The sequence below is a fragment of the Nymphalis io genome, chromosome 25 (assembly GCF_905147045.1).
Source record: "Nymphalis io chromosome 25, ilAglIoxx1.1, whole genome shotgun sequence".
NCBI lineage: Eukaryota > Metazoa > Arthropoda > Insecta > Lepidoptera > Nymphalidae > Nymphalis > Nymphalis io.
This window is the reverse complement of record NC_065912.1, coordinates 3,896,459-3,909,837: the sequence shown is the minus strand read 5'-3', so window position 1 is coordinate 3,909,837 and position 13,379 is coordinate 3,896,459. Positions and strand designations below refer to the sequence as shown.

The window sequence follows — 13,379 nt, the reverse complement described above, 5'->3', positions numbered from 1 at the left end:
AAATTGCCCCCTTGCAGCAACCGGAAAAGCAGTTTGACCGCGACCTAGCTATTGCTCACGAGTATTCGGATTCGCCAATAAGCCCACTTTTCATCACAGGTGATAATCTTCCGGTAAAATCTCATATCAGCAAGGTTTTTCAATAAATTTTCACAAATTGCTAACCTCTTAGCTGATTGCTTAGGAATAAGTTAGTGAGGGACCAGCCTACTGTTCTTTTTCACCTTCCTTATGGAGCTAAGATGGCGACTTACAGTATTTTTCGACACACCACGCTCCCTGGCAAGTTTGCGATTACTTGTAGACGGATTTGACTTAACAGGTTTTCTGCAGAACCTTATCAATATCCATTAATGGTAGCCTGGAGTCCTTCTTCCATTCCAACGTCGTATCTCCACTGCTAAATTTTTCAAATCAACGCTGCGCAGTGCACTGATCAAGGACACCTTCCTCTTCATATTTAATAATTTCACGAGTTGCTTGGGCGGCTGTAAATTTTTTTTTCCAGTAATGCCTTAAAATTACCGAGAATTTCGTAGAAAACTGTCATGTTTCTTCTCTAAAACAAATAACTAAACCAGGCTTTTTTTTTAAAAGTCGGATAGGAATAAACAAGTTTAGAGAATGCTCTAAATGGATTATTAAGTATTGGTAAGTATAAAATAGGATTAAAATATTAACAGACTTTTAAATCTTAAATATGATAAAACGGTAATTTTTTTTGATATACCCCCATATTATAAATCTATCGCATTAACTCTGTTTGTCTATTACGATTTCACGTCTAATACACTGAAATTTAATACAATGCGCATTAAAGAGGCCATCGAGCGGAACAAAGGCTCTAAAGTGTTCGACAGAGATCTGTTCTGTTGGTCAAAGTCAACTGACAAGGCTGAAAACTGAGGATGGCAGAGTAGTCACGTCAAGATCTGAGCTGTTGGAAGAGGTTGAGAAGTTCTACGGTCAGCTGTACACGACAGCTCAATCACCTGTCAGTAGTCATGCTGCAGATCCCAGAGCAAGACTAACTCGACACTACACTGAAGATTTTCAGGACGTCAGTCTTTTCGAGATTAGAATGGCTCTCGAACAACTCAAAAACATCTGGTGATGATGGTGTTACAGCCGAGCTTCTGAAGGCAAATGGTACAGATCGGTGTACCATCCGCCTGAGGATCGCCTCAGGGCTCTTCAGAGGCTTTTTATCTCCGTCATAGCCAAAGGTCAAACGCCAAAGGTATGGCACGGAAGTGTCGTGGTACTTTTCTTTAAGAAGGGTGATAAAACCCTTCTGAAGAATTACAGGCCCATCTCACTGCTTGTTTACAAGTTGTTTTCGAAAGTCATTACGAATCGTCTCGAGCAAAGGCTTGACGACTTCCACCCGAACAAGCCGTACTCCGGAAAGGCTTTAGCACCATTGACCACATACATACGCTGCGGCAAGTTATACAGAAGACTGAGGAGTATAACCAACCACTTTGCTTAGCGTTTGTGGACTATAAGAAAGCCTTTGATTCGATCGAAACCTGGGCCGTGCTGAATTCTCTTCAAAGGTGCCAAATTGATTATCGGTATATCAGGGTGTTAAAGTGCTTGTACGAGAACGCCACCATGTCGATCCGACTCCAGGATCAGAACTCAAAACCTATCCAACTGCAGAGAGGTGTAAGACAGGGAGACGTGATATCTCCGAAACTGTTTGCCGCTGCATTATTTTTAAGCTTCTGGACTGGAACGGACTTGGCATCAATATCAACGGCGAGTACATCACTCATCTTCGATTTGCCGATGACATGGTAATTATGGCTGAGACCTTGGAAGACCTCGGCACTATGCTCGATGACCTAAGCAGGGTTTCCCAACAAGTGGGTCTAAAAATGAACATGGACAAGACGAAAATCATGTCGAACATCCATGTTGCACCCACTCAAGTCAAGGTTGGAAATTCTGCACTCGAAGTTGTAGACAACTATGTCTACCTAGGTCAGACCATCCAACTAGGTAGGTCCAACTTCGAGAAAGAGGTCAATCGTCGAATTCAACGTTCGGGAATCTACACGATATCTTCTCATCCCAAATACCGCAGTGTCTCAAGTCGAAAGTCTTCGACCAGTGTGTGTTGCCAGTGAAGACTTATGGATCAGAGACGTGATCGCTCATAATAGGCAAAGCTTGAACTACGAGGAAGCACCGAGGGGTACTTTTTTATAACAACCAGCATGTTAGCCAACACGTTAGGTAAAGGGCGCGGGCGAACACTAGTACAATATAAAAAAAGTGTTTAACATCCCATCCCAGTTTTCCGTTAACCACTGTCTGTAATTCCTTTTCTTTATCGCTGGAAAAACGCTTTACGCGTTTACCCACGGGTACAGTGGGTTGGGGGTGGGGGTTTGTCTGTGGGGCTCGCCGGGCTAAACCACCCACTAAAAAACCAGCGGTACCCTTTCCGTCTTATCGCTATTCGATACGGGATCGCTTTCGCATGCTACCGTGACGCTCAAATCTGTAATTCCCTGGCTCAAGTGTTGTTTTCAAGTACAAAGCTTATTCATGGGTCTGTCTTTGCAGGACGTGGTGATGTACAATCCGCTGGGCACAGACGACGAGAACACGTACTACGAGCAGTACAACACCGTGTGCTCCGGGGTCATCAAGACGGGCGACTACGTGTACGTCGTCACCGACGGCGGGAAGCAGCTCATCGCGCAGGTCGACACCATCTGGGAGACGGGCGAGTGAGTACTGGACACACAGTGACCAATGGAGAATATTGTTAATAGACTTATGGTTAGACTCATTACAGGGGTTATTAGTTATTAAAAATATATACTTATACACAAGGAAGATTTATCTCTGAATAAACTTTATCATTTTAATTTCAGCAACAAATGTTACTTCCGCGGACCGTTTTTGATCTTTCCCTCCGAAGTATCGAACATTATTAGCAAGGTAAGATTTCATTATCAAAATTTTATTTCTAAACTAATAATAATGTTTCACTGGTGGTACAGCTTTGTGCAAGCTCGTCTGGGTAGGTACCACCCACTCATCAGATATTCTACCGCAAAACAGCAGTATTTGGTATTGTTGTGTTCCGGTTTGAAGGGTCAGTGAGCCAGTGTAATTACAGGCATAAGGGCCATAACATCTTAGTTCCCAAGGTTGGTGGTGCATTGGCGATGTAAGCGATGATTAACATTTCATACAATGCCAATGTCTATGGGCGTTGGTGACCACTTACTATCAGGTGGCCCATATGCTCGTCCGCCTTCCTATTCTATAAAAAAAATTTTTGTAATTTTTCAATTTTCCAGCCATTCTACAAGCAAGAAGTGCTCCTGACCACCATGCACGATACAAGCCCCCTTGTTGGTATTGTTGGAAAGTGTGCAGTTCTCGACTATGACGACTATCTCAAATGTAAGTTGTACATAAACAATATTCTCAGAAACTAAATTCGGTCGCAGGTGTAAATACTGCTAGCTCGTGGTAATTCGAGAAACGATCGAATTTGTGATACTTGTAGTTCGAAACATTTTTGAGTAGTTCTTTTTAATCCCACAAATTACATAGCTACTTATACCGCTAACGAGGCACAATATGCTCATAAACAGATACATTGGATAATATTTGGCCCAATCAATGTGCTTTGCATGTATTATTATGGACATGTCGGACTAACCCGTGTCAAATTTACTGCTTTCACAAAAATACAAAATTTTATTATGTTTGCCCAAAAAATATCTTGAATCGAGAAGAAACGGTAAAAGATGTCCAATATGTTTCCATATTTATCTTATGTCCCTATAATGAACACATAGTATGTTATATACTAAATTGCTCATTGTTTATCATATATATAGAGAGCCGAGATGGCCCAGTGGTAAGAACGCGTGAATCTTCACCGATGATCATGGGTTCAAACCCGGGAAGCATCACTGAATTTTCATGTGCTAAATTGTGATTATAATTCATCTCGTGCTTGACGGTGAAGGAAAACATCGTGAGGAAACCTGCATGTGTCTAATTTCACTGAAAATGTGCCACATGTGTATTCCACCAACCCGCATTAGAGCAGTGTGGTGGAATAAGCTCCAAACCTTCTCCTCAAAAAGAGGAGAGGAGGCCTTTAGCCCTGCAGTGGAACATTCACAGGCTGTTACGGTTACGGTATCATATATAAGATTATTATTTATGTGTAAACAGGTCGGCCCACCGAGATATCGGAGAACGATGTATACGTTTGCGAGTCCGTGTACGACGAGTCCAATCGCATCGCGAGAAAACTCAAGTCCGGTCTGCGGAAGTTTGAGCACACGAAGGACGTCACTGTGGACGAGGTTAAGAAATACAATTGCATTTTTGATTTTATTTATTTATTTATTTATTTGGGAAACATGCAGCATAACACAACACACAAACACTTGGTAACAAAATAGGTCTCACATAAGCCAACAAAGTTTCCACTTTTACATTCAAACATGAAGTGAACCTAACAGTAACAAGTTATTTAACAATTAATTAAAATATATGAAAAGTATTTAAAATGTAATTTTAAAAGCAGAACAAATAAAAATATAGGAATATTAATCACAATCACAGTTATTTAAGGCTTCTAAGAACTTAAATAAATTTTCCTTAAAGATATCTATATTAGAGTAGCGTTATTTTAGCGTATTTTATTAAATATGTATATTTTAGATTAAACATTGTGACATTTATTTATGTAGTTATTTTATAAGTAATTAAAAGACATAATAAAAGTACAAGTAGCAGTAGTAGAATAGTTGTATAGTATTTTTGATTCAGAAGCCATTGCTTCGCTGACAATGTGAGAAAGTTTGATGTAGTTATCAATTGGAATAGTTTCCAATTTTGAATCGAACTAGTTTATTCGACTATTTTATTTCTAACACAAATAGTAGTAATGTAGTAGTTTATGACTTATGTTTAATCACATTTTAATTAATTATTTATATAATAGGTATTAGATTAGAATATTATTATAATTGATATTCGTAATTATTATATTCCAACTGTTCCATAATATTCACATATTATATTATTAATATTGACATATATATAAAAAAAACGATTACCGTGTCTTATTGTCTATGATTCTGGTTGTACTGAATAATGGACTCCGCAATTGTGCTAAATGTGTGGGATGCTCTTAGCAATTCGTTCATTCTCTATCATGTATGCTATACATTCTTTTTTTTTTTTTTAAATGCCCCGGGATGGCAAATGACTCTACTCCACCTGATGGTAAGTGGTAGTAGAGTCCAAACGCGACGACGGCCAGTACAGTCGGGAAGAATGTTCTGTACTAGCCGTCCCCGCCTTGCCGGCCCGCAAGATGCCTCTTCACGCCTCGTTTGAAGGAACCCGGGTTGTAAGAGGAGGGGAACACGTGAGCTGGTAAGGAATTCCATTTTTTGGTAGTGCGACAAAAAAAGGAGTTGCCAAATTTCTTTGTGCGCGATGGAATTGATGTCACAGTTAGGCGGTGACATCGAGAACCAGCTCGCGTGGACTTAAGAAGGAAGTGGGAAGCAAGAATTAGAGAGAATAATTCCTCAGAGCACTCGCCGTTATACAATCGATAGAAAGCGCTCAGTGCTGCTATCTCGCGACGCAATTGTAAAGGTTCAAGGGTGTTTGTGACCTTTACGTCGCCAATAATGCGTACTGCACGTCGCTGCAACCGGTCCAAGGCCTCCAGTAGGTACTTAGCGGAGCCATCCCAAAGGTGCGAGCAATATTCAACGCAAGACCGTACCTGTGTTTTGTATAACAGGCACAGTTGTTGTGGCGTGAAAAAACGCCGCACCTTGTTCAGAACTCCGAGTTTCCGTGAAGCTGTTTTTATAAAAGCCTCGATGTAATCCCTTGGACTAAGGTCGCAGCGAACGTCCATCCCCAGCATGGCGATTTTGCTTTGTATCATCAACGGTGTGCCACAGAGGGAGGGATGAGGGTAAAATGGCGACTTTTTCGCTGTGAGAGCGCATACCTGTGTTTTCTTGGCATTAAACTCAACAAGATTATTAGAACCCCGTTTGGCGATGAGTTCTAACGTCTTATCGAGTTCAATGACAAGATTCTCTCGCCTCTCCTCAGTTTCCGCCCGCCCAGCCACTGCGCGTCCGTGGTATCCACCATGCACTGTACTATCATCTGCATAGCAATGTATGTTCCCAAGGGAGAGCACATCATTGATATGCAAAAGAAAGAGTGTGAGAGATAGCACAGATCCCTGGGGGACCCCAGCATTCACTACATAGAATTGTGAAGCGCAACCATCTACTAAAACACGAAGGCTACGCTTGTGTAGGAAGCTGGCAATCCAGGTGCATAGCTGAGCAGGCAGACCATATGCCGGTAGCTTGGAGAGAAGACTTCTGTGCCAGACCCTGTCGAAAGCCTTGGAGATATCGAGGCTGACAGCCAACGAATCTCCATGCTTGTCGATAGCTTCACCCCAGAGTTGTGTTACGTACGCTAGAAGATCACCTGTGGACCGTTTTGGTCGAAACCCGTACTGACGATCATTAATTAGACAGTGATCTTCTAGGTAATGGATCAGTTGGTTGTTTAGAATCCGTTCCATCACCTTACAAAGTACTGAGGTGATAGCTATTGGTCGATAATTTGCCGGGTCAGACCGATCCCCTTTTTTGGGAACCGCTTGCACATTAGCTCTTCTCCAAGCCTCCGGCACACATCCCGAAGAGAGAGAAAGTTGGAACAGGCGCGTTAACACAGGAGACAGCTCCGCCGCGCACTTCTTCAGCACAATGGCTGGTATTCCATCAGGACCGCTAGCTTTCCGTATATCAAGTGATTGCAGCTTCGCACGCACATCACGTTGCCTGATTTTGATGTCAGGCATCGTGTGGCCACATGAACGTATTGTTGGTGGCTGCGCACTACAATCATCGATCACAGAGTTGTCGGCAAAGAGTTTATCCAGGAGGTCGGCTTTCTCCTGCGGACTGTGAGCTAGCGATCCGTCCGGATTTCTGAGCGGTGGCAGTGAAGGTTGGCAGAAATTGTTTTGCACAGACTTGGTCAGACGCCAGAAGCTACGGGAGCCCCTAGGATGCGAAATAAGGTCATGACCAATCTGTACAATGCGCTGTGCATCCGCTCTCGTGTATGCCTTCCTACAGGACTTGGAATTTTTATTGTAGTTTGCTTTCAGTGAGTCAATGTTAGATGCCCCGCTAATGCAGCCGTTGATCCATGCGCGATATGCCGCCTGCTTAGATGATACAGCGTCGGCACATTCACGAGTGAATCAACGGTTACGCGTACCCCTATTGATGAGATCTGAGCTAGGAATGTAGTATTCCATTCCTAACATGATCTCATCAGCAACAGCAGCGGCACTAGCTGTCGGGTCATTCCCACTGAAGCAACGTTCCTTCCAAGGGACTGACGCATAGTATTAAGCATTAAATGTATTGATATTTTTAAAGTCTCTTCCCTGGCGAAATATGAAACCCAACATACTGTAAGCTTTTGCGATAATTTTATTCACATATCTGTCAAATAATAAATTAGAATCTAGAAGCACTCCTAGGCTCCCCTAACCTCGGTTACCCTCTTAACTAAATGGTTGGAAATTGTGTAATCAAATAAAATTGGATTTTTTTTTCTAGAAAATGTTATTATATAACACTTATCAAAATTAAGATGTAGGCCATTAGATGAACAATATTGCACTAAAATATCTAAATCATATTGCAAATTTGAGCAGTCATCACTTTTTTTTATGATTTTAAATAGTTTTGTATCATCGGCATATAGAAGTATGTTAGGATTATGAAAATTTTTCAGCATATCATTAATGAAAATGTTAAAAAATAGGTTACCGAGGTGAGAGCCCTGAGGAACCCCAGATGTTATTGGGACAAAACTAGATATGTGTCCTTTGACAGCAACTGCTTGAGTTCTGTCACGGAGATATGATGTTATCCATCTTAGCAAATCACCGTGTACACCAATATATTCAAGTTTTTTAATTAATAACGAATGTGGAATTTTATCAAATGCTTTTGAGTAATCATTATACACAGCGTCTACTTGATGTCCTCTCTCCATAGCTAAAAGAATAACATCGAGAAACTCATTAGATTAGACTCAACTGATCTTTTATTCACGAATCCATGTTGTTGGCTAACGAGCAGAGGTTTTATTAAAGGAAAAAAAGTATCGTAAATAATCTTCTCAAATAATTTAGGTATGATTGACAACATTGAAATTCCACGATAATTTTTAAAAATGGGAACAATAAGGGATTTTTTCCAAACTGGTGGTATTATGCCCGAATATATGGATTTGTTAAAAACTAGATGTAAAGGAATTGATAAAGGTTTACTGCATCGTTTTAAAAACATAGGAGGTAATCCATCAGGGCCACTGCCTTTAGATGAGTCGAGTTTTGAGAGATATCTTTCAACGGTACGGCGTGATACATTAATAGTACTAATTAAGGACTGAATACCATGCTTGTTTAAAGTATCAATATCGGGTTGATTCGCAACATTTACTTCAAAAACTGATTTAAAGAAGTTGCTAAATAGATTAGAGATGGAAGGACCGTCGGAGCCAACAGTATTATCATGAAACATGGTGTCAGGTATGTAATTACTACCTTTCTTTGATTTTATAAAAGAACAAAATTTCCGGGAACTGTGATGAATATTATCTTCAGTCCTAGCGATAAAGACATCATAACACTTTCTTTCCATTAATTTAGTTCTGTGTCGAAGGTCAGCAAATTTGTCATAGTCACTAATATGACCATAAATTTTCCATCGTTTATGTACTTGTAATTTCTTTTTAATCAATTTAATTAAACACTCATTAAACCATACAGGATATTTATTGATATCGTATACTGTTTTAGCTGGTACAAAGCGATCTACAATATTATTATTTGTTAATTGCGTTGTAGTTAGCAACATGAAAGCGACGAACAATTCAAGGAGCATAACGTAAATTAGAATCATTCAACATAATATCCATCAACACAGAAAAAGTCGGATGATGAGCGTCTTCAGGCAAAGATAATGGTGTAGCTCTTTCGACCAAACAACTACAGTTAGACAGAACGAGATCCAATAGTCTATTATTACCATTAAAAATCCCATTATACTGACACCAGCCAGAGAAGCAAAAAAGCAAATAGTTGCATAACTAAATCATTTTCGGATGGGTTTTGGATAGCTAGTGTATTTTCAGAGTTATGTGACCATACAATATCTCCTATGTTGAAGTCTCCTACAACAATATATTTATCGAAAGGGTTATTTAAACTTAAATCTGATAAGAACACAAAAACTGTGGCTTCAGAATCGCACTGGTGATGATTTTGAAGGAAATAACAACAGAAAAGCCGTACTTTTTGTTTACTTGAACCATGTCCGACCACTATATTAACTAAAGTTATATCAGTACCTGGAAGAGACAATGGTGTCCTCGAGTTTTGCATGTCGACATAGATGCCACGACGTACTGCTATAAGTGTACCACCACCCTTACTTACCCCTAGAAGTTCATAGTCACGATCATTTCGGTACACGCTATAGCGTGAATCGAAGAGTTCTTCATCAAAGATATTAGGAAGTAACCAAGTCTCACTTAGACAAATTACGTCATAATTGGAATTTAACAAATTATAATAGAACTGTAAAGTTTTAGTGCGCAATCCTCTAACATTTTGGTAATAAAAATTTAAGTACATAGTAATATATAATTTAGATTATAATTATTGTGAGTAATAATATTAAAGAGATACAACTTTTCATTGCACCTAGATGCCAGATAAGAATTATAACATACCTTTAAGTCCATAAAACAATACCATATCAGCCTAATTTTCTTAAAAAATATAATTAAAATATTAACTATAAAAAGTAAAAATATGAAACTACAAAAAAACTTCTTAAAAAACTGAACAAAGTAACATACTTTAATATAATAAACCAACAAATTAATGACGCTTATAAAATTTTGTTTAAACACTCCTGGAAAGTATTGTGAATAACTGGTGAGTTGTTGGTCTTACGAACCATAACAGTGCAATTTTGAACCCAGCAGAATAAGTAACCTTTCTCTTTGCATTTACGTCGTGCTTCATTCAAAAGAGCCTTGTTGTAAGTGGACAGGTGGTCATTTATGTAAACAGGATTATTCCTGCCTGAAAAACCAATGTCACATGCCTTCAGATACTTTAACTTCCTTAACGATGAAAGAAAATCATCCTTTTTGTAACGTGCATTTTTAAAATAATGGGACGTGATTTATTTTCAGACGAGTCATTCCTTACCGCTAGCCTTGTTACAAAATCATATTAAAATTTATGGGGTAACCACTTTTTTCAGCAAGGGTTTTAATAACATGGACTAAGTTTTCTCCCTTATTTTGTGGAATCCCATTTATTTGAATGTTAGAGCGACGCACCCACTGTTCATTTCTCTTAGTATTTTCCGATAATTCTCTAAACTTAAGTTTCAACTCTGTGAGTTCTGTTCCAAAATTGTCTATTTTAGTAACTTCCTTATCTAGATCATTCATTCGATCTACAACAGAATTAATGGAAGACTCGATCGTATTAATTTTTGTAGACCAAAAAGTAACAGATTCTGAGAGCTTTTTAAATTCATCAGTAATGAAAGATTTGAATGACTCCATTGTCGAATGCAAACTGTTGAAACGGTCATCAAAATGTGCAATCAACGATTTTACATCTATGATTTGGGCTTGATTAGTATTTATTTTATCAGAGATCGTATTTAATTTTGGACTTATGTTATTGGCAGTTTTCTTAGATATTTTACAAACTGGACGTTTCCATTTAGCTTTATTCATAGGCAGAATATTTTTAAAATCGCTTTCATTTATACCAACACATGAGTAATGATACGTACTTTGACAAGCCGTACATCTAATCATTTCTTCTGGTCTTACAATCTCCGAACAATGTTTACAATCCATTTTGCTTATATATTATTATCACAAAAATGTAGGTAGAAAAAAGCTAAGAGTAACTTTGCTTAACAGACCGATAGTTGAATTGCAGTCAAGCCAGCGATTAAAAGGTCATAAGCGCCGGGAAATACGCGTCGCTTACGCGTTCACTTCAAACACTGCACACTGTTATTGCAACTTAACAAATAAATTTGAAATTTGTAGTTTTAATTTGTATAATTCAATTTTAACACATAAATTATTGTCATTAACACAAACTTTAACTATTTTCAAAAGTTCACTCCCGATTATCGACTTCTACACTGTTATAGAATAATTATTTACTTAGCGATTACACACAGCTGTTTACTAGTCGACAGACCGTACCGTACTCAAAAAATCAAGATTTAGATTAAATTGCAAATTTAGATCGTATTTTTATCTCGTTTTACGTAATATTTCCTATACTCCTATTATATTTTTCCTATACTTTAAACATACATTGTGAAGGAAGAGTGAGTCAGTGTAACTACAGGTACAAGGAAAATAATATCTTCGTTCCCAAGCTTAGTGGCGCATTGGCAATATGAGGAATAGTTAATACTCCTTACATTGCCATTTTTTTTTTAATATATATATTATATAAAATTTTTTTTATGAATAGGAAGGTGGACGAGCATATGGGCCACCTGATGGTAAGTGGTCACCAAACGCCCTTAGACATTGGCATTGTAAGAAATGTCAACCATCGCTTATAGCCAATGCGCCACCAACCTTGGGAACTAAGATTTTATGTCCCTTGTGCCTGTAATTACACTGGCTCACTCACCCTTCAAACCGGAACACAACAATATCAAGTATTGCTGTTTTGCGGTAGAATATCTGGTGAGTGGGTGGTACCTACCCAGACGAGCTTGCACAAAGCCCTACCACCAGTAATGCCAATGTTTATGGGTGGTGATCACTTAACATCAGCTGGCGAATTCCCCATCTGCCTACCTATTACATAAAAATTTTTTTAACGGTACTAGTTTTTGTATATTTCATACTGTATTTATTTATTGGTTTTCTTTTAATTGTATGTAGTTTATAATTAGCAATATCACCTATAATAATTATATGTTTATATAATAGTAAATGCCTTTTGCACTACATTTCTTCGTATTAACATAAAAATTTATGCTTTTAGATATACTACTTCCCCAAGCAACTTGGTCCGCCAGCTCTCGCCTCGGCTCAGGACGTGCAGACGTCGTCCAGCGCCTTCGCCCAGAAGCCGTTCAACCCTAACGTTAACGCGGACTCGATGGTATGTTTTATAATATATATGAACGTATACGCGATTATATAGTAGCTTTAAACCTAATACTTTAAATAAAACCTCTTCATCAGTTTTTTTAGCATTCATAAAATTTGAATTCTGTTCTATTATCTCTCGATAAGACAATCATATTTTTGTGCAAAATATATTTCAGGATGGCAAGCCACAGTTCACAAATCTCATCAACACCACAATCGGTAGCCAAGATGTTGAAATGATTCTGGAAAATTCTCTCGACGACTCGTCACTGGCGTCGCCGGCCACTCCGCTGTCTATTGGTAAAGTATTTGTGATAATACTTATTTTTAATCAATTAACTTAAATTTAGAAGCTTATATAATGTTTCGTAACTGTCAATTTTAATATTTAATATTTTTAGTCGATTATTTTAAAATATTGTTATTGATTGAATACCTATTACTATGTTGTATTCATTAATCTTAAAACTTTTTGTTATTATTATTTGTAACTGGATATTAATATTAGGACAATATTTTGTTATATTAATATAGGACATGCGGAATAAAGTATTTTTTAATTTACTAATACTATAAACATTAAAGCTTATATGTTTGTCCTCCTATTTCCGAGAACTCTATCTGAATAGGGAATTGTTCGTATGAAAATTATTTATGTATTAAATTTATTTATACTTTATTATACACCAAAAGACAATAGTACAGAAAATGCTTAGAACTAAATTAATGCGTAGTAAAATGGCCATTTACCTATTTCATTAGACAGTTAGTTTTCGATATTTATTGTATAAGTTTATTTTATACATGATCTCGTAGGTGGTAACAGCAATCCGTACAATCCGTCAATGACGCCGTCCAGTCAGGAGCGATCGAGCAGCCAGACGACTGCGACACCAGCCAGCAGCAAGAAGAAGAAGGAACAGAAACAGAAGATCGTCACCGGATACATTCTCTATTCGAGCGAAGTACGAAAAGCGATTGTGGCGAATAATCCAGAGTCAACATTTGGTAAGCGAACTTTTTGATATAATAGTTGATGAGGACTGTGGCGGCTAGCTCATTAGGTTACAGATCCTGAGGTCTGTGTTAAA

At 38.2% G+C, this 13,379-nt stretch overlaps 1 protein-coding gene across 3 annotated transcripts in view; it reads left to right on the top strand.

Moving 5' to 3' along the window:
- Window positions 1–13,379, top strand: part of LOC126778074 (protein polybromo-1) — a 33,632-nt gene that overhangs the window by 16,675 nt on the left and 3,578 nt on the right. For all 3 annotated transcript variants that reach the window (XM_050501431.1, XM_050501429.1, XM_050501430.1), the window contains exons 20-26: window positions 2,578–2,744; window positions 2,892–2,958; window positions 3,324–3,429; window positions 4,216–4,349; window positions 12,179–12,298; window positions 12,465–12,588; window positions 13,105–13,296. In XM_050501431.1, the coding sequence (XP_050357388.1) occupies window positions 2,578–2,744; window positions 2,892–2,958; window positions 3,324–3,429; window positions 4,216–4,349; window positions 12,179–12,298; window positions 12,465–12,588; window positions 13,105–13,296 (910 nt within the window). The remainder of the gene's footprint in view (window positions 1–2,577; window positions 2,745–2,891; window positions 2,959–3,323; window positions 3,430–4,215; window positions 4,350–12,178; window positions 12,299–12,464; window positions 12,589–13,104; window positions 13,297–13,379) is intronic.